Source organism: Rattus norvegicus, chromosome 10 (assembly GCF_021556685.1).
Source record: "Rattus norvegicus strain SHRSP/BbbUtx chromosome 10, alternate assembly SHRSP_T2T, whole genome shotgun sequence".
In the NCBI taxonomy this organism is placed as follows: domain Eukaryota; kingdom Metazoa; phylum Chordata; class Mammalia; order Rodentia; family Muridae; genus Rattus; species Rattus norvegicus.
This window is the reverse complement of record NC_141543.1, coordinates 112,221,903-112,242,437: the sequence shown is the minus strand read 5'-3', so window position 1 is coordinate 112,242,437 and position 20,535 is coordinate 112,221,903. Positions and strand designations below refer to the sequence as shown.

The following is a 20,535-nucleotide window of genomic DNA, read 5'->3' as shown; positions in this document are numbered from 1 at the left end:
TTCCCAATGGCTGATAATCCCCCCCACCCCACAACCGCCATGGGAATAAAGGAGTTTCCAAATGGCTGTCCTTCCCTAAGACACCAGAGGACCCACATCCTCCTACACCAGCTCTGCTTTCAGCCTGAAGAAGAGGCAAGAGACTCAAGAGCTTGCTGAAGTAGTCTTCCAAGGTCATCTGGGCATGGCTGGTGCCTGCTTAGCTACCTCTTCCTCTAACCACAGTGGCTCTGGAGGAGCAGCATCCAGCTTTGCTCAGCTAGGGGTAGGATGGGAAGAGATCCTGGGACTCCCAGAAGACTAGGGCAGCTGGTGGGCTATGTGCTGGCTGCTAGGCCCTTGACACAAACACACCCTAAAGTCTTTGCCCAGCTTGGCCCTGCCCGAGTCTCTTCCACTCTTCCTGTCGGAGCTGTGACTCAGATTATGATGAAGGTCTTGGCTGATACTTTACCAAACTGTTTATTTATGAGTGTGTTCACAGCAAAACATGCTGCAGCTGCATCAATATGTCAGGGAAAACAGGCAAGCAGAGGCCTCCAGCGGCTCAGAACTTTAATGAGTTTTACTTATTTAATAAAAGTGTCAATGTGATGGGAAAAACAAAACACCCAGCAAAGCTCCAGTCCTCGTTTCCACCTCGTCTCAGCCAAACAGAAAGCATCCTTGTCCCCAGCACAGAATGGGGTCCCTGGGCACCCCTGAGCTGTGTGGAGGGGACTCGGGATGCCCTATCTGGGGAAGGGAAAGGTGGGGCTGAGCCTGGCACAGCGCTGGGAGAAGGGAGTGGGCATGGCAGGCTTCACTCTTTGAACTTCCACTCCTGTCGACACATGGGGCAGTGCTGCTGCACCTGCTGTGCGTTCAGCCACTTGAGGATGCAGTGCATATGGAAGCAGTGAGAGCACTGTCCCCACACCAGGGGACAGTCGTCACCAGGCACCTTACCTGCAAGAAGGGGAGACAGACAGGCCTTAGGAAGAAGACACACTGAGCATGTGACAAGCCAGGCAGGCCTCTGGGACATTAGTAAACAGCTCTAGTCCGCAGGCAGAGAGCCTCTCAGGCCTCCCACATCAGAAGAGACAAAGAGTAGGAGTGCTACCCAATTATCCCCAGACATGGCCCTCGAATAAAAAATCTGCAGTGACTCCCTCAGAGGCAAGTAAAGTGTCCTCAGAGGGGAGACCCAGCCCAGCCCAGCCCAGCCCACTGGTTTCCGGTCCCCCTCTCACACCTTTCTACGGAAAGGCAGCATTAATGACCAAAGTGCTGAAGAGCCGAAAAGTCACAGCCTGAGTGGAGAACTCTGTCTTCATTGCAGACATCCTGGAACTTAGAAAGCTCCTTTCCTAGACATCAGAGATGTACTGCACTGCAGACCTTGGGGACATAGGTGTTTCTGGGACAGTTACTAGTGGGACTCATCAGCATCTGTTAACCTTCTCTTCTTTACCTGAACCCTCAACTCCTACTTCCGTCCAAAGCCAGGGCCCAGGCCACAGGCCCTCTACAGGCTTGGAGATGTGGATTAAGTCCAAGCCGAGATGGACTGTCATAATCAGAGCTAACAGGGGCTGCAGAGTTAAGGGCACTTGCTGATCTCGCCCAGGACCCAGGGTTCAGTTCCCAGCCTCCACATGACAGCTCACAGCCATTTGTACTCCAATCCTAGCAGATCTGACACCCTCTTCCGGTTCCCCCAGGCACTGCAGGCATGTGGTACAGATATACACTCAGGCGAAACATGTAAAATAAAAATAGATAAGCCTTTTTAAAGTAAAATTTAAAAACAAACACTGGGGGGGGGGGGTTTACGGGAAATGTAGCTCCACCAGTAGAAGGGTTGTTCAGAATGTCCAACGCCCTGCATTCTCCCCAAGCCTTACCTAAGAGGATAATCCCAGCACTCAGGAAGGGAGGCGGAGGCAAGAGGATTCAAGAGAAATGAGAGCCTGTTTAAAAACAAACATTCCTGACTTCCAGGGCCTAGAAAACCCCACTGAAGAACGTAGCGCTCAGAGCACCTGCCTCACATCAGTTGAGCCTCACGGCACCCAGTCTACCTGGGGGCACCAGTGCTGTGTCTGTCATATCTACCAAGCCTCTTCCTTCCTTCCTTCCTCCCTTCCTTCCTTCCTTCTTGTTTTAAGGACAAGGTTTCTCTATGCAAAGCTGGTGGAACTTACTCTGTAGACCAGGCTGGCCAAGTGCAGGGATTAAAGCCACCACTGGTGGCTGCTAACTTCAGCAGAACTCTGCTTGAAGACACTCTCTTCCAGTTAGACGTGGACCCCACTAGCTCACTGACAGGGGTTACTGAGCTGGCCCCCGTGTGGGTAATCACTCGGAGGAAGATACTGTCTTGTTCTCAAGATGTCCCTGCAGGCAGCAAGCTGGAGTCATCCATGAGTGAGCTGGTGCGCTGAGGGTGACTCATGCAAGGACTTGCTAGTGCCTTGATGGAATTACTTTTAATTAAAAGCCTCTTCGTAAGACTGTTGTGCCCTAAAGCCCCCAGGGTCCTAGAACAGATTTATTATGGTCTTCATAACTTAATTTTCACAGGATTTACTCTGTGAGAAAGCTAGTGCTATAGAATGCATCTAGAAAACACACTGGAACTGTCAAACACTGTCACATTAAAATTGACCCCCTCTAATTTAACATCCATGAGTTGGACGGACTAAGTTTCCCACTCTGCACAGCCCGAGTCTTCTGCAACATGCGAGACACTAAATGCGCAGCCACCTAAGATGCTTTCTGGACATCCCTTTTGTCACAGACCTAGCTGGGTTCCATAGCCCATGTATGAAATCATTTATGCTCAGGTAGGAATGGTTTACCCTGGGATCAGCAAAGCTACCTTCAATGTATAGACTCAACGTCCACTCTTTGCCTGAAAGTGAGTTGCTGTAAACCTTCCTGGAAACTGTTCACAGAGTTAACAATCTAGTGTCACTGGTACTAGTGACAGGTACTTTCCTCTGACTCTTACATTTTTTGCTTCTTTGTTTGTTTTTTTTTTTTTTTTTTTTTTTTTTTTTTGAGACAGAGTCTTAGTATGTAGCCCTGGCTTTCTTTGTGGTAGGAGACATCAAACTTCAGGTAATCAGGTCCTTTTAATAACAACAGCAACTCACAGCACAGAAAGCTGGGATAGAAGGTCCAACAGCAGATCAGCAAAACAAATGAAACATTTCTCACACATTTCTAGACCCAGGTGAAGGGTCTCTGAGCTCAACACATTAGTGAAGGCACTATGGCTGATCCTCACTTTGGAAGCAGCTTCCATGACGTAAGAGAAACAGAACATCCTTGCCTTAGTAAGGACTTTACTGCTGTAAACAGACACCATGACCAAAGCAACTCTTCTAAGAACAATTAATTGCGGCTGGCGTACAGGTTCAGAGGTTCAGTCCATTATCATCAAGGCGGGAACATGGCAGCATCCAGACAGGCATGGTGCAGGAGGAGCTGAGAGCTCTACATCTTCATCTGAAGGCTGCTAGCAGAATACTGGCTTCCAGACAGCTAGGATGAGGGTCTCAAAGCCCACATTCACAGTGACACACCTACTCCAACAAGGCCACACCTTCAAATAGTACCACTTCCTGGGCCAAGCATATTCAAACCATCACATTCTACTCCCTGGTCTCCATAGGCTTATTCAAACACATGAATCTATGGGGGGGGGGGGCATATCTAGCCATAGCACAATTAAAAAAAATACATTTAGTCCAATTCCCAAAGTCCCCATATTCTATAGCAGTGTCAAAAATGTTAAAAGTACAAAGTTCAAAGTCCCTTCTGAGATTCATCCAATCATTTAACTGTAATCCCCAAAGCAAGACAGGAAACCAGGTGGGCAAACTCCAAACTCTGTGTCTCCGTGTCTGATGTCAAAGCAGTCTTCAGAACTTCAACTCCTTTTACATCTTTGTTCACTTTAAGAAACTTCTTCCTCCTGGGCTGGTTCCCCTCCCTGTTAGCAGCTTTCCTCAGCAGATAGCCCACAGCACTGGCATCTCTAACATCTTGGGGTTTCCAAGGCAACGTCAATGTTACAGTTTTTTGTTTCAATATCTGGGATCCACACATGATCTTCTGGGTTCCTTCAAAGAGCTGGCATCACTTCTCCAGCTCTGTCCTCTGTAGCACTCTAAGCCCAGGTTGATCCACTCCACCGCTGCTGCTGTTCTTGGCGATCATCCCATGGTACCGGCATCTCCAATACACTGGGGTCTTCTGCTGCTATTGGCTTCACCAATAGCCTCTCACAGGCTCTCGTCATGGTGTCAAGCCTCAACTCCTTTGCATGATCCCTTCAGTCCTGGGCCATCAACTGTAACTGAGGCTGCACCTTCACCAATGGCCTTCCTTGGCCTCTCACAGTGCTGAGCCTCAGCTGCTCTCCATGATCCCTTCATGATTTCAAAACCAGTGCCACCTGCGTGACCCTTACACATTACCAAGTCCAGCTGCAGCACAAGGTACAACCTTGGCTACCTCTGGAACACACTTTCTTGTGTTCTCAGAAAACACTTCCCAGAAGATTTTACCTCAGAGATGCCGGTCTCTCTTTAATCACCACTAACTTCTTAGCTCCAGGCGACCAGAATCAATTGTCCCAGTAGTCTCCTTCTCTTCTTGACTATAAAGCCAGAGACACATGGCTGAAGCTGCCGAATTCTGCTGCTTGCTGGGGCTGGAACATGGCCCCCCTTATTCTACTACCAGTTTTGTTTTGTCTTTTTTTTTTTCCAACTCCCTGTCTGCCTAAGCTTGGCTGTGCAGGATCTTGCTCTGTTGATTGACTTTGAACACAGAGATCTGCATGGCTCTGTCTCCTATAATACAGGGATTAAAGGTTTGTACCACCATGTCTGGATTTAAGCTTTTCTTCATCTAAAACCTGCTTTGTCTCAGGCTGACCTTGAACTTAGAGACCTGTTTGGCGATTGTCTCCCGGAATTAAAGGTGTGTGCCTTCATGCTTGGATCCAAACTTAGCTGGGTGGGATCTTGCCCCAAGGTTGCTATTCCCTTAATTCAATTTAACATCCTCGCACACAGGATTCAGTTCCATTTCACTTCCTGGTGTCCCTTTAATACTGAACCATACATTTTGTATTTTTCCTTTCTCATTAGAATGCTCTTCATAAGAGTGACCACACAACAGAATTTACACCAGGTACTTAAAGACTTCCTTTTCCAAAGCAATTAATCTAAATGTCTTCACCTTAGCCTCAAACAGACTCTTCAGACAAGAACAAAAACCAGCCACATTCTTTACCAAAATACCACAAAAACAACCTCTAAGTCAAAATTCTTCTCCACCGAAACTTCTTGGACTAGATCAGCACAGCTCAAGCCACTGCAACAAAGTCTTCCATATTCCTTCTGGGATAGCCCATTAAGCCCCCCTTATAGCATTCCAATGCTTTATAAATCAAAGTCCCCAAATTCACATTCTTCTTAACAAAAGTACAGTCAAGCCTATCACAGCAATACCCCAGTCCCTGGTACCAACTTCTGCCTTAGTTAGGGTTTTACTGCTGTGAACAGACACCATGACCAAGGCAACTCTTACAAGGACAACACTTAATTGGAACTAGCTTACAGGTTCAGAGGTTCAGTTCCTTATCAGCAAGGCGGGAACAGGGAAGCATCCAGGTAGGGATGGTGCAGGAGGCAGTGAGAATTCTACATCTTCATCTGAAGGCTGCTATTATATTGAATTTCTGGTAGCTAGGACTGGGGTTTAAACAACCGAACCCACAGTGACACACCTATTCCAACAAGGCCACACAGTGCCATTGCCTGGGCCAAGTGTATTCAAACCATGAGAATCCTTACAGGTGATTTTGGTAGTTGGTCTTTTTGTTTTGTTTTGTTTTGTTTTTGTTTTTTTAAAGGGATATGTATCTCACTATGTAGCCCTCGCTGGAACTCACTACGTAGTCCAGGGATGAGGAGGCCTTTAATCCCAGCACTCAGTAAGTAAAGGCCGGCAGATCTCTGTGAGTTCAAGGCCAACCTAGTCAACAGAGTGGAGTTCCAGGATAGCCAGGGCTACATAGAGAGACCCTGTCTCAGAAAACAAAACAAAAACAAAAACAAAGACAACGTCTAGATTTGTTTTTCCCAAAATAAAAACTCTTGTGTGCTTAGTTACTAATCACAAGTGATATAGACAAAACTTAAACCGGAAAAATCAAGAACTTAAGAGACTCACACCTCTTTGATTACATCAAGACGATTAAATCTTGGCTGATCCAGATGATTAAATCTTGGCTAATCCAGATGATTAAATCTTGGCTGATCAAATTTAGTTTCAAGCTAGGCATGGTAGTACTGTATAGCCAGACGTTTTGCTATTTTGTAGGTTTTTCTTTCTTCCACCCTTTCAACCCCCCAACTCTAGGTAGGAGAGAAAAAAGGATAAAGAGGGGAAGGGGGTGTTGTGTGACTATATTGTTCCTGCTGACTGGAGTTCTTTGGAGCAAGTCTGGTCTTCACAGTCAGGGTATCTAATCTTTTCTTTAAATTCCTGTTTCTTCTTTGTGCTAGACTACTTAACAAATCCCCACAAACCACACCAGCCCGTATCTGGGTTCTGCCATGTATTTATCCTCTGAAAATTCCCTCAGAAACTCTCTGCAAACCTCTCTGCTGCTGGGAAGCACTGGAGGCCGCCCCACGCCCCGCACGTGGATTAAAACAAAAACGCATCGTTAATATAGTATTTCTGTGGTTTTACAGAAAGCAAAATTCGGGGGTGGGGAGGGAAGGGACAAAAAAAAAAAAAAAAAAAAAAAAGAAAGAAAGCAAAATTCTCACTATAGTGCACACCCTTATTCCCAAGGCTCAGGAGTCAAAGGTAGGAAGATCTCTGTGACTTTGAGAACAACCTGATTTACATAGGGAGTTTCAGACCAGCCAGGGCTATATGAGATCCTGTCTCAAAAGATAAATGTGCTCTCATCTCAACGCCAACACTTCTGCCTCATATAATGTACCAGGAACATAGAGCCATGCAAACAAAAAGCGTGAGAGACCTTTTGCACTCTGCAAAACAACAAATCATAAAACTCAAGCACCTTCAAAACAGAAGCAGAGTAAGATGAGGCTCTTTAGATCAAAGATGATGAGAGACCAACAATACTGAGGTGCTGCATGTGGCCCAGACCCCAATAATAAGACATTAGGGAGCAGATGTTGGACGGGGGATGCTATAGCAGTAAGACCTGGCTTAAGTGTGTTTACAGTTTATAAGCATCTATTTAAAGTTTACAATTCCTAAGCACAAAAGCCCAGCCAACATGACAATATGATAATCACTGTCTGGACTTCAATTTGCTTGGCAGGGGTATCCTAATTTGTTCTGCCTTATTTTGAGAAAATACAGACTGAAAGTACTACTCTGAGAGGTTAAGGGAATGACAGACCTTCACTATGTAACCTAGGCAGACTTAAACCTCAAGATCCTCTTGCCCCTGTCTCTCCTAAGTGCTGTTATGATCTGTGGTCTGTGTCACCATGCCTTGGTTAAAACAAAAGTGTTTTTGTTTGATTGACTCTCTGTTTTTGCAACAGAGTCTCACTGTGTAGCTCTGACTGGCCTGTAACTCAGAGATCCACCCGTCTCCGTCTCTGCTTCTCAAATGCTGACATAACAGGTATTTGCCACCATGCTGGATGGGATCTTTAGACAAACGTGGGCTTGAAGTATTCTGCTTCTCTTCTGCCAACTTTCCTTCAGGAAATGGAAGCTAAAACCCACGGTTTTGTTTTTGTTTTTCCTGGTCTTTTATTAAGACAGGGTTTTTCTGGGTAGCCCTAGCTATCCTGAAACTTGAACTGTTGACCAGGCTGAACTCAAAACTCAGAGAGGGGGCTGGAGAGATGGCTCAGCGGTTAAGAGCACCCGACTGGGGCTGGAGAGATGGCTCAGAGGTTAAGAGCACTGACTGCTCTTCCAGAGGTCCTGAGTTCAAATCCCAGCAACCACATGGTGGCTCACAACCATCTGTAATGGGATCCGATGCCCTCTTCTGGTGTGTCTGAAGACAGCTACAGTGTACTCATATACATAAAATAAATAATTCTAAAAAAAAAAAAAAAATACTGTTAAAAGAGCACCCGACTGCTCTTCCAGAGGTCATGAGTTCAATTCCCAGCAACCACATGGTGGCTCACAACCATCTGTAAAAGAGATCCGATGCCCTCTTCTAGTGTATCTGAAGACAGCTACAGTGTACTTATATATAATAAATAAATAAATCTTAAAAAAAAAAAAAAAACTCAGAGAGGGTTTTTCAAGGCTAGTAGGGCAGCCCCGAAGTTCTTCGAGCACAGAGCCACTTACAGTCTGGACAGCAGCCATTGAACGCCATCCTGCAGATGCCGCAGTTCTCATCATTGGCTACCCAGAGCCAAGTGGCCACACCATTCCAACACTTAATTTTCACCTTCATGACAGCAGAGTCTGTGACCTGAGGGAAGAGGATTACGTACCTATTAGTATGTAACACTACAGCACTTGAGCATTAAAGTCGTGTACTCCAAAATTAAAAAAAAAAAAAAAAAAGCACGTATCTGTCTGTAAAGAAGGCAAGGAGAGCCTCTGGAAGCAATAGCTCGCTTCCGAGTTTGTTTTGCCACGTTCAAGAATGTCTATAAAAATCTGACCCAGGTCTTTAATCCGGGGGCAAAAGCAGATCTCACTGAGTTCAGCCAAACAGGAAACAAAAACAAACAAAACCTCTGCACCCACGAAAAACATATTGGTTTTCCCTAACCAGGGCCTCGCTTTTAAAAGGAATTGGAAGAGTGACAGTCACTAATCCTCGAAGTTACAGCTGGATTGCAGACGCCAGCTCCTTAGGAGACAGCCTTCGAACAAACAAAACCCAAATCGGACCCACGGACCCGCCCGGACCCATTGGAATCGCACCTGAGGGGACTCCGGAGAAGGGGAGCGCTCACTGCGTGGCACCCAGGCGACGCTGAGGGTCTTCCGGCCTCCGGGGGAGGCGCAAGCAGGCCCCGCCCCCTCCTCGCCCTCGCACCTTCACCACCTAATCACGAGGCGCCCCGCCCTTCCGTTGCCTCCGCGCGGGAAGGTATAAAAACGACCGTGCCGCGTCTGGCTCCTCAGAAGGAGCGCCAGCCGCCTCAGAGAACTGTACGTAAGCGCTCTTCGGATCCGCGCGCGCGGAGACCAATCAGTAGGCGCCTCAGACCCGGGACGCCGGAACGCAGAGGGAGGCGCAGGAAGTGACGCTACAGCGTGCTGACGCGCGGGCTCGATACGAGGCCCGAATCCGCGCCCGCCATGGCCGACAAAATGGACATGTCTTTGGACGACATCATTAAGCTGAACCGGAGCCAGCGAGGAGGCCGCGGCGGGGGCCGGGGTCGCGGCAGGGCCGGCTCCCAGGGCGGCCGCGGCGGCGCAGTGCAGGCCGCCGCGCGGGTGAATCGAGGCGGCGGGCCTATGAGGAACCGGCCCGCCATCGCCCGCGGCGCCGCAGGCGGCGGCGGCAGGAACCGACCGGCACCATACAGCAGAGTGAGTACGGGGACGTGCGGCACGGACCGGGGCGGGAGGGCGCTCGGCACGACCGAACCGGGAGAGCGCCCTGCGAGGCTCGCGGGAACTGCAGCGAAGGGGTGGGCGGGGGCGAGGCCGCGCGGCGAGGCCGGGCCTGAGGCCGGGATCTTCCGGGAGGCTTTGTCCCGTCCTGGTCCAGCCTCATGGCGGCGGGGGCTGCTGTGAGAAAAGTTTGGCGGCCGCAGTGGAGCGGTGAGTCTGGGGTACTCTCCCGGCTCCTCGACCTTGGCCGCGGGCAGACGTGAGAGGGTCGCTGGGGTGTTTAAGGCTCCTGGGTGAAGGATCAGGAGTCTCTGACCTTACGGTTTTTCTTCAGCCGAAACAACTTCCCGACAAGTGGCAGCACGACCTATTCGACAGCGGCTTCGGGGGTGGAGCCGGCGTGGAGACGGGTGGGAAGCTGCTTGTGTCAAACCTGGATTTCGGAGTGTCAGACGCTGATATTCAGGTAGGAGTCTGGAGCTGTCCGCTATACTCATCCCACACAGACGTGTGGTCCAGAATCCCTTAAGGATTGGAATCTGCCCTCCCCCAGGCTGCCCAAGGGCCAGCCGCTGTCACCCTGAGAGGCTTGGCCTCAGAAACAGTTGTGTCTCCTGTGTTTGATTGAACACGACCGATAAGCCAGGCTGCAGATAAACTGTGTACCCCTAAAAGTGAGTCTTTTCTGCTGTACAAACCATGAGCATCAGCCCTCTGCCAGAACTTCCAGTTTCTAACCCACACAAACTGGCCATAACTGAGGTTCCAATATGACAGAAGAAGCTGCTTGCTTCTCAGATCTTGTGCCCATTATAGTGAACTGATTAGATAAGGAAGGTTTTTCCCCAGATACCCGACAGCATTCTGTGAATGATGGCTGTGGGCTTTCCAGCCTGAATCCCTGTATCTTAACTGGTGATCTTTCCTGGGTCTCATCAGGGCTTGTGGTCCTCCATACCTTTGAAATATTTTTTTCTCCCCCAACCCCTTGGATTTTTTTTTTTTTAAACTGGACTTCAAAGGCATTTAGAGTTTTCTGGTTACAAGGCAACTTTTTACGAGATGGTTTTCCACATAGCTGGAGCTGGGTCAGGTGTACTGGGCCTTTCCAGGTACCATTTCCCAGAGCTAAGCCATTTGGCCTTGCCATGGGAGGAAAAAACAAGGCTAGTGAGTACTCAGTGTCTCAACACTTTTTTTAAGGTGGTTTCTGGCATCCACTGGAAACCACTTTTGGTGAACTCCACTTCCCACTATGTGTCTACAGCTGAAGTGCCTCACACTGTGGGTTCCCTCTCCACCTCCCAGGCTGCCTAAAGTCAGGGCAGGTTCCATGGTGCATTTGACTTCAGACTTTGCAGCAGGCTTGAGTAGGAGGAGAGGGAAAGGTGAGCTAGAATCTGCCTTTGGGGTAGGGGCTGGATCACAGCTCCCAAATCAGTGGGCCCTTTGAGTTGTCTGCTCTATGGAAAGTTTTAGTTTTGGTCTCTGCTGTTTGGTGAAACAGCCATTAAGCAAGTTGTAGGTACCCTTGGTGAAAGAGGTTTCTTAATCTTTTGTCTTGTGACAGGACTCTGTGTCTTCCCTCACGGTCATGGTGTAGTTACACAGTCCCAAAATGGACAGGAACCCCAGTGTTTGTGAAAGTTGCCATTTCTCTTGATATAGAACATCCTTTTTTTCAGCTCTTAATTGCACTGCCTTGCCCCCTTCCTGAGTGGCTGTCAGTAAAGTACTTCAAGCACGAGTGCTCATATAAGTGTTGCCAAGCTACTAGAAGGAAAATGGCTTCATTGCTCTGCTAATTTTTACTCTTTCCACTTCCCAGGAACTGTTTGCCGAGTTTGGAACGTTGAAAAAAGCTGCTGTGCACTATGATCGCTCTGGACGAAGTTTAGGGACAGCAGATGTACACTTTGAACGGAAAGCAGATGCCCTGAAGGCTATGAAACAGTACAATGGTGTCCCTTTGGATGGTGAGTCTGGGGCTGGGCCCTGGATGCCTGTGGGGCTTGTGGAGTTTGGGGCTGGCACCTCTCCCTGTAGGAATATGGGCTGCCCCTGTGGCTGAGGACACTTTGCATTTGCCCCTTTGTCTCTCTCTTCCATTCTGCCACCTCTCATGCTGCCCCACACATCTGGACCAACCTCTTGTGAACCCCCATCCAGCAAGCTACATCCCTCCCCTCCTTGATCTCCTTCCGGAAGATTCACTTCTGTGAAGCCTTCTCAGAACCGCCATAGTACAACCTGAGTGCGGGGCTGTAGTCGTAAAGACAAAGGTACCTGTTCTTCTTCCGTCAGGTCACCCACACCTGTCTGCCCATGAGCACCCTGAACACCTGACCAAACAGCCCTCCTAGCCTGAGCTGAGAAGGAGTGAGGAGGTGTTGGTGGGGTTACTATTGCACTTCATTTCCCACCAGGCTCTCCAGGCCATTTATCTTGTTGGGGGCATTGGAGACACACAGAGGCCCTTTCCAGAGCTTGCATGGAGACCAGGGTGTGGTGCCCTCTTGGTCAGCTTCAGAGCCTCTGGAGTAAGACTTCTTGTGTTCTTTACCATAGGCCGCCCTATGAACATCCAGCTTGTCACATCACAGATTGATACACAACGAAGACCTGCACAGAGGTAAGTTCTGTGGTTCTTGGAGATGGGGAAAGGCCTCTGGTTTATGATAGTGCCACCGGCAAGGCCTTGCCAGATAGCTCACAGTGAGTTCTGTTTTCCTCTGTTAGCATAAACAGAGGTGGCATGACAAGAAACCGTGGTTCTGGCAGTTTTGGTGGTGGCGGCACCAGGAGAGGCACTCGTGGAGGCAGCCGGGGAAGAGGTAGAGGTACCGGCAGGAACTCAAAGCAGCAGCTTTCTGCAGAGGAGTTGGACGCACAGCTGGATGCTTACAATGCAAGGGTAAGTTGAGTCCCTGGGTTCAGAGAGAGGACTGGGTGGTGGAGCTGAGTGACCTACTGTGGTAACCTCTTAAAGCCAGTAGAGTCAGGGACCTCCTTAGTGAACGTTCCCCCTCTCTTGCAGATGGACACCAGCTAAACAACCAAGCAAATCCGCACAAGTAACAGGACCCAGAAGCCTCGTCTTGACGCCTAGAGGGAGGGTTGGCAACTGGACTGTGCAGACAATGGTGGATTTGTTTTTGTTTGTTTCTTTTTTTTTTCCTGTTTTAAATAGGATCTAAAAAACTCATGTAAAGGTTTTTTTTTCCCCCCTTTTTTTTTTTTTTTTAATTCTGAAACAGACCTGTTTTGTACTGAGTTATTTTGGGATAAATTTTACTGGTTGCTGTTGTGGAGAAGGTGGCATTTTCACCTTTGCCATAATAAAATAGAAATGTGTGTAGAACTGGAGCTGTCTGGTCCATCCTGCTGTTAGAGTCTCTGTGACTGTAGCTAGTACTTGGTATGACATTTAGGTTATTTAGTGCCTGGGAGTCTGTGGGTTAGGCCTGTCTCCTTCCCTACTGTTCTGATGCCTCACTCTAACTGGATAGGTGGGAAGCTTACAGAGCAGCAGTGTCCTTTGGGCTGGCACTGCCTGTGCATTTTGCCTGCACCATAAGTAGATGAGGGGTATGGGGTGGTCTGCTGAATGGAATCTGGAGATGTGACCCATAAATTCCTGGACTGCTCCTTTGCCTTATGCTTCATCAGAGAAACTTGGCTTCAGCTTTGAACCTGCGATGTTTCCTTCATGGTTTTTCTGTCTTGTTATATTGACAAGGAAAAAAAGGTGCTTCCTTATTTGTGTAGTCAATCCTTAGGTGACGCTAGTTGGCATTACCAAAATCTGAGGATCCCTAAATTTTCATGTAAAGTGGCCTAGTGTTGGCTTAGAATCTATGCACAATCTCAGGCTTTTTCAAAGTATGTTGTATTGTTTAGGGAGGGCAAATGTCTAGCACATGTGCAGTCTTCATTTGGAATACTTTTGTTCTTGACTCTGCAGACAGTTGTATAATAATAGCTAATGCAAACTGAGGCAAAAACCAATTTCCAAGAGGGTTGGGGTAAAAGATAAAGTGTTTTGGCTGCTTCAGTGGGTTGGAGACCGGATTTTGAGGAGTGTGACTGAGAAATGGAGATTTGAAACTTGTCCCTAGTGTCTCAGGGCTAGAGGTTGGTGAACATAGGTGACAAGCCCCAGAAGCAAAGTACTCTTAAGGACTAGACTGCTAGAACTTTTGCTTCGTGCAGAATGGAGAACACATCATGACTCTTAATGTTAATTTATTTCGGTTTTGTCCAAATGCATGTACATACACATGAGCAGAGGACAACCGTAAGTGGTCCTCAGGAGCTATCCACCTTGTTTCTTTAAGATGGGAGGCCTTACTAGGACCTGGACTCTGCAATTAGGCTATGTGCTGCTGGTATTGCAAATGCATCCCACCACACCTGGCTTTTTATGTCTTTGACGAGAATTTGGGGATCTGAGCTTATCCCAGATTTTTGACATTACCCTCTCAGCTTTCAACTTGAGTGGCGGTGACTCCCAGGTTTCACATCAGGTAGCTGAGTCTTAAGTTTTGGCTTTTGTGAGCAAGGGGTTTCCAAACCACCTGGGCTAAGGTGTAATCCTGCCTTTAGGCATCAAGTGTTAAATCTTATATGGGCTTCAGTATTAGATTCAGTGGTTCAAGGTATATTCAGAAACTTCTAATCGTGTTACATTGCTCAGTCTTTATCTTGCAGCAGGGCCCTCAGGTGAATATTGATTTACTTTTCCGTTTAACAAACTAGTAGTTTAGTAGACAAAACAAATGAGGATTTGGAGTATAGTGTAACAAGGAAAGGCAGAGTATAGTCTTGGAATACTTCTGTCTGTGCTGTTGGGCAGTGTTTGTGAAGGACTTGGTCTATTCCTTGGGTTCTATGGACTATTCTACATGAATATCTTCCCCCTTCCAAAATTCAGTTATAGAATCTTTTACAATTCTGTTACTGTGTATAGGTATTCTGCTTGCGAGCATGTCTTGTACCATGTATGAGCATTACCTTAGAGACTGGAAGAGGGTGTGTTGGTTGGCAACAACCTGTGTTGGGGGGCTGAGAAAACCAGAGTCCTCTAGAAGAGCTCTTAATTGACCAGCCATCTTTCTGGTCCCTAGTGATATATATTTTTTTATTAAAAAATTAATTTATTTACTCAACACTAAGTGTTTTACATCACCTAGTTTTGCCATGATCCTCAAGCTGCAGCAACCCCAGTGCTAGGATTATGTATAGGTGTGCTCCACCACATTCAACTTAGGGTAACTCTTTTTTTACCTTTGGTTAAGAATGGGAAGAACAGTCATTAGGCTGCCCTGCAAGTGTCAGTCCTCTTGCCACAGCCTTCCAAATGCTGAGGTTGCCAGCAAGTATCGCCATAATCAACTTTGAGAAATTGAAAACTTCTAAATAGTTGTAACATGTTAGATTTGAGTTTCTTGATTCTAGGGCCTGCTATGTAGCTCTGGCTGATCTAATACTTGCTGGGTGGAGTCCAGGCTGGCCTTGACCTTAGTGGCTTACAGTTCTTTACTTAGAAGCATTGACTTTGCTCTCTAGTGGATTTATAAGAAGTTGATTTTGTTGCTGAGCCCAGTGGTGCATGTATACTTACTCTGATCCCAGCTACTCAGGAGTCTGGTGTGGGAGGATCACTTGAACTCTGTAGTTCAAAATGAGTCTGGGCAGTGTTGCAAGTCCTTGTTTTTAAATTTTGGATTTGATAAATAAATGTTTGTATTCAAGTTGTACAAAGTCACAGTTCGTTATACCTCTTCTCTTTATATTGCTTAATGTTATGGCTATAGAATTTAGATCTGAAGTATCTACCAAAAACATGCGTGCTGAAAGCTTGGCCACTAATGCCAGTATTCAGAAGGCAGAGGGAGGAGGAACTCTGAATGTGTGTGAGCCCAGCCTGGTCTACAGGACATGTTCCAGGACAGTGAGGGCTACATACATAGGGTGCTCTGTCTCAGAGCACCCACACAATACACATTCCACTGTCAGAGTGGGTAGAACTTTTAGGAGGTTGGAACTTATGATAGTATTTAGGTCATTGGAATGATACCCTGAAGGAGACATTAGCACGTAGCCTTCCCTCTTCCTATTAATTTCCTTTTACGTTTATTTACTGGGTGTGTGTACATATATTTGCAAATGTTCTCTGGCATATGTGTGGAGGTCAGAAGTATTCCATCTGTGGGTTTTAGCAATCAAACTTCATTCTTGTAGCAATTGTCTACCCAATGAGCCATCTGGCTAATAATCCCTCTTCCATTCCTGGCAACTGTGAAGTTAACTTCCTCTGCCATGGTCTTTCACCTTAATGAACCCTGCTGTTTCCAGGACCAAAGAAGAGCCAGAATATAATCTAGAACAGCCGAAAATAATTGTTCTTAAAGGGATGACTCTTGTGATATAGTAACTCATGCTATAAACTGGCTTTGAACTTGACAACAATCCCCCAACAATCCCCCTGCCTCAGCCTCTTGAGTGTAGAACTTTATGCATGAGATACCATATAATGCTTATCCTGTAAAGTTGATTATCTCAGATAATATTGTCATAGTAATGAAAAACTGATTAGCACAACTAAATAATTTACATGTATGTGTGTTTATATGTGTTCTGCAGGAGTATGTGCCTGTGTTTGAATATGTGAATGCCTATGCACCTGTGTGCATGCTTATGGGAGCCACAGATAGTGATGTTAGGTGTTCTCCTTGAAATCACTCCACCTTTTTTATGTATATGTGTCTGAGCCCCAGTGAATTTATGTGCACCACACATGTGCAAGAGGTCAAAAAAGGGTATCAAGTCTCTTGGAATTGGAGTTAGAGGTGGTGGAGAGCAGCTGTGTGTGTGCTGAAGTGCAAATCTCATGATTTCCGACCAGCACTCAGGAGCAAGAGGGAGGTGCAGCTGCATGACTTTGAAGCCAGCCTGGTTTACATAGGGAGTTCCTGGCCAGCCAAGCTACATAGAAAGACCCTGTCTCCAAAAATAAAAGTGACCATGCCTATCTTTTTTTAAGATTTTACTTTTAGGGGTTGGGGATTTAGATCAGTGGTAGAGCGATTGCCTAGCAAGCGCAAGGCCCTGGGTTCGGTCCCCAGCGCTGAAAAAAAAAAAAAAAGATTTTACTTTTATTGTGAAGATGAGGGTGGGATGCATACACACACAAGTAGTGCCCATGGAGGCCAGGAAAAAAATTCCCTGGAACTAGAATTACAGATGGTTGTGACCTGAACATGGATCTTTTTCAAGATAATCACTGAGCCATTTCTGTAGCCCCCTATCTTTTTTAAAATTTTGACACATAGGTATATATACATGTATTCCCGGCAGCCTGGAATTCACATTCCTACATCTGTCTCCTAAATGCCTGGATTTCATTTAAAATTACACTTACTTGGAGGAGGCGCTACACATGTGCCACAGTGTACATGTGCACCCCAGAGAAAATTGGAGGTGCTTCTCTTTCCACTATGTAGGTCCCAGAATTCATTGCTCTACATTTGGTGGCAAGTGCTTGCCTTTGTGTGGGTGCTGAGGGTCCTTTATTTGGATCCTTATACTCAAATGATAGGCACTTCATCACCAGCCATTTCTTGAGAGAATCTGATGTAGCTCAGGCTGTCCTTGAACTCCACGTATAGCTAAGGTGAGGATGGCTTAGATATTTTCGGTGTGTAGTAGTAATGTAGGGGCTAAAACTTGGGCCTCAAGTATGTAAGGCAAGCACTCTACCAAGGAACTACATGCTTAGCCCTTTGAATTTCTGTTCCTCCAGCCCCCATCTCTTGGGGGAGGGAATTGCAGATGTCACATCCATAGTAAATTATGTGCTGGGGAATCAAACCAGAGCTTCGTGCCTATAGGGCAAACACTATCATGAAGCTACATCTATGGCCCTGTGTTTGTATTTAAAATGTTTCTCTCGTGGGCTCGCAGGTACTACTGTGTGCATGTGGAGATCAGAGGGCAACTTCACGGAGTCACTTCTACCTTTATGTTGATCCTAGGAATCAAACTCAGGTTATCAAGCTTGTATGTCAGGTGCTTTAATTGTGAATAACCTGGAGTGTTAACTGTATAGTCCGATGTTCATGCTCATATAAAAGTAAGCACTGCAAGGAGTTCCTGTGTAACTACTCAGACGTTCTGTTCTAGCCTGTTTGCTGTGTGCTTTTTCTGTTTTTGTGTTCTCCAGATAGGGTCACATATAAATTACTCTGGCCTTGAACTCCCGATCTTCCCAATTGAAGGTATTAGGTTTTATACTAATGCACACTTAGTTATCCTAGACTTTTCCTAGCCTGGATGAATAGGTTAAATATATAACTTTACCCCCAGAATCTTTTTAGAGATGGAATCACTTTAGCCTAGGCTACCTTTGAATTAATAATCCACCTGCAACAGTCTCTGTGCCACTATACCTGGGACTATCTGTTCCTTTTTCCCTTTCTATTCTTAAAACAAGTGTTTAGAAACCATAGCCTAGCTGTCCAGGATAGGCAGGACTTAACAGCCTTCCTCTTCCTCTACCCCTCCTCATCCTCTGGTATTACAGATATAAACTATCATGCACAGCTGCCAGCATTTATTCACTTGGCTGCTTATAGCAAAGTGGATTTCACTGCTCAGATAGCTCGCTCTCTCTCTCTCTCTCTCTCTCTCTCTCTCTCTCTCTCTCTCTCTCTGTTCCTGGGGCTTCTTTGAGATAACCTTTTATGCCATTGTGCTCCAACAGCATCCTTTAAGAATCTCCTTAACACTTTTAAGATGCTTCAGACCCACTTTCTACTTCCCTGCCCAATCCTAGAACCACCATTTCTCCAAGGAACCCTGGCTCCTTTAGTGAGACTAACACCTAGCAAGCAGCATCTGAACAATGGGTGAGCTTGTCATTTCTGGTCTTGTCCATCCAGAGCTGGAACACCTGGATACTAACTAATGTGCACACTAGTGTGTTTATTTCTGCAGTGTCTAGTCATGTATACATTTGCACAACCGAGTTCCTACCATTCTCTCTGACGCCCACAGTTCAGGTTCCCTGGCTTCCCATTCTTATAATTTCTCAATGTAACAGGGAAGAGTCTGCCACAGACAAACGTTATTCACTTGGGACATTCAGCGTGTTAAGTGTTATTCACTTAGGAGATTGAGCGTGTTAAGTGTGATCCCAAGTGTTCAGAGCTGCTTTTCAGTCCCCGTAAGCAACATCTGCTAACTAGACTACAGTGTGTCCTGAACTTTGGACCTTTTGCTTTATTAAGATCTAGTTAAAGTATTAATTTCAAGAGTTGTGGGGGGGGGGGGTTGGGGATTTAGCTCAGCGTTAGAGTGCTTGCCTAGCGAGCGCAAGGCCCTGGGTTTGAGCGCAAGGCCCTGGGTTCGGTCCCCAGCTCCGAAAAAAAGAAAAAGAAAAAAAAAGAGTTGTCAGGGACTCAGTGTAGTGTCACACACTTTAATCTCAGCACTCAGGAGTCAGAGGCAGGAGGATCTCTGAGTTTGATGCCAGCTTGGTAACAGCAAATACCAGGACTACATCAACTTTGTCTTTTAAAAAAAAAAGTTGAGGAATAAAAGACTGGAGCTTTATAGTCAGTTGGTAGAGCATGTGCAAAGTCTGGTCTCTAGCACCTTATAAACTAGACTTTGTGCCTGTACAGATAGGAAAATCAAAAGCTCAAGGTTATCTTTTACTACATAGGGAATTGGATGTGAGCCTAGGATATGTGAGGCCTGTATTGAGGCATTCGAGCTGGGCTTAGCAGCAAATGCTTATAATCTCAGCAGTCAGGATACTAAGGGAAAAGGATCCTATACAGTAACCTTGTACTGATGTAAGGTTAACTTAGGCTATATGGTGAGACCAAAAACAAGACCATACCCTAAAAAGCAAAGCAAAGGATTTTGCTTTTCTGTCTGCCTTTTTCTTTGTATAATCACATTACTCTATAAAGTAGGTGATATTCTGTTTCAGCCCCTTTCTCCTCTTGCTAATTTTACCATTACATACAGTGGCACAAGCACACACAGTTACTTAAAACAAGTGAACAGATCTGAGGACTCCTTCAGCAGTCAAACCCAAGCCTTATAAATGACCAGACCTCGGCTAAACGATTCGTCCATTTTGCAACTGCTCATATCAAATACCACTCTATTCGATGAAAAATGGCAATCAAAACTGGCCCTGTGGCCCGGATCTTTAATCTCAGCACTCAAGAGTCAGAGGCAAAGCAGATCTCCGAGAGTTCAAGGCCAGCAAGGACTGCATATAGTAAAATTCCATCTCCCACAAAGAAAAGAAAAAACGGCAGACAAATTTATAATTCTACAACTAGGGCTTGTCCCGTAGGATAACCAGCTATAGCTGATCAGCCCCATGCTTGCTTTGCTTCACACCCTGCCCTGTGATGAGCTGCCCTGGTCCCCCTTGCTAGAGCTCACCCATGTCTGCTTTGGAAGTGCTTAATCGGTGAATCATTGGCAATTATTTTTGTGCTGTAGTTTACTCCAACTTTGTCAGTTGTTCAAAAACTTATGTGAGGTCATACTATCTTTATAAATTTGTAATTTACATGATTTACTTAGATTTACTGTTAATCTAATCTCTGGTGCCAACTAGCCAGCTCTTTGTTGGAAAACAGCAAATAATATATCATTAAAGATTTTTAAAAATATCTTTTGTGTGGTGTTGTGTGTGTGTGTGTGTGCGCGTGTGCATTCATATGCATTCATGAAGAAGCCAGAGAAAGATGTCAGGTGTCTTACAATATTACTCTGCCTCCACTCCTTTGAGACAGGGTCTCTCACTGAACCTGGAACTAGGCTGTCAGCCTGCAAGTCCCAGTGAGCCTCCTGTTCATTCCCCACTCCACCCCAAGCCTCATTCCCCATGGAAAGCAATGAAGTTAC

General features: G+C 46.3%; 2 protein-coding genes across 6 annotated transcripts; one reads left to right on the top strand and one right to left on the bottom strand.

The window, feature by feature from the left end:
• Window positions 1–443: 443 nt before the first annotated feature.
• Anapc11 (anaphase promoting complex subunit 11) lies at window positions 444–9,199 on the bottom strand. 4 transcript variants are annotated; one of them, NM_001443663.1, is made up of 3 exons: window positions 8,959–9,199; window positions 8,371–8,497; window positions 444–948 (listed from the first exon to the last, which is right to left on the bottom strand). In NM_001443663.1, the coding sequence occupies exons 2-3, from the start codon at window positions 8,477–8,479 to the stop codon at window positions 803–805; spliced, it is 255 nt and encodes an 84-aa protein (NP_001430592.1). In that variant the 5' UTR covers window positions 8,480–8,497; window positions 8,959–9,199; the 3' UTR covers window positions 444–802. The 4 variants fall into 4 exon arrangements, with proteins under 4 accessions (NP_001430592.1, NP_001430594.1, NP_001430593.1 ...); NM_001443665.1 differs by having other exon boundaries at window positions 8,371–8,490; NM_001443664.1 differs by having other exon boundaries at window positions 9,074–9,199.
• Window positions 9,200–9,312: 113 nt separating this feature from the next.
• Window positions 9,313–12,958, top strand: Alyref (Aly/REF export factor). Of its 2 annotated transcripts, NR_172126.1 has the most exons (7): window positions 9,313–9,576; window positions 9,935–10,066; window positions 11,429–11,576; window positions 11,770–11,882; window positions 12,169–12,232; window positions 12,340–12,514; window positions 12,638–12,958. NR_172126.1 is itself a non-coding variant. In NM_001394394.1 (6 exons), exons 1-6 carry the CDS (start codon window positions 9,340–9,342, stop codon window positions 12,650–12,652), a joined length of 771 nt encoding a protein of 256 aa, NP_001381323.1. In that variant the 5' UTR covers window positions 9,313–9,339; the 3' UTR covers window positions 12,653–12,958. The 2 variants fall into 2 exon arrangements, 1 of the variants encoding a protein (NP_001381323.1); NM_001394394.1 differs by lacking the exon at window positions 11,770–11,882.
• Window positions 12,959–20,535: the final 7,577 nt, after the last annotated feature.

Excerpts from the sequence above, each read along its gene's own strand:
- Anapc11 (NM_001443663.1), bottom strand. The coding sequence starts at position 8,479 with ATGAAGGTGAAAATTAAGTGTTGGAATGGTGTGGCCACTTGGCTCTGG. Across the intron at positions 949-8,370 it reads CAATGGCTGCTGTCCAGACT|GTAAGGTGCCTGGTGACGAC; the intron begins GTAAGTGGCTCT and ends CCCTTCTTGCAG.
- Alyref (NM_001394394.1), top strand. The coding sequence starts at position 9,340 with ATGGCCGACAAAATGGACATGTCTTTGGACGACATCATTAAGCTGAAC. Across the intron at positions 9,577-9,934 it reads GACCGGCACCATACAGCAGA|CCGAAACAACTTCCCGACAA; the intron begins GTGAGTACGGGG and ends GTTTTTCTTCAG. Across the intron at positions 11,577-12,168 it reads CAATGGTGTCCCTTTGGATG|GCCGCCCTATGAACATCCAG; the intron begins GTGAGTCTGGGG and ends TCTTTACCATAG.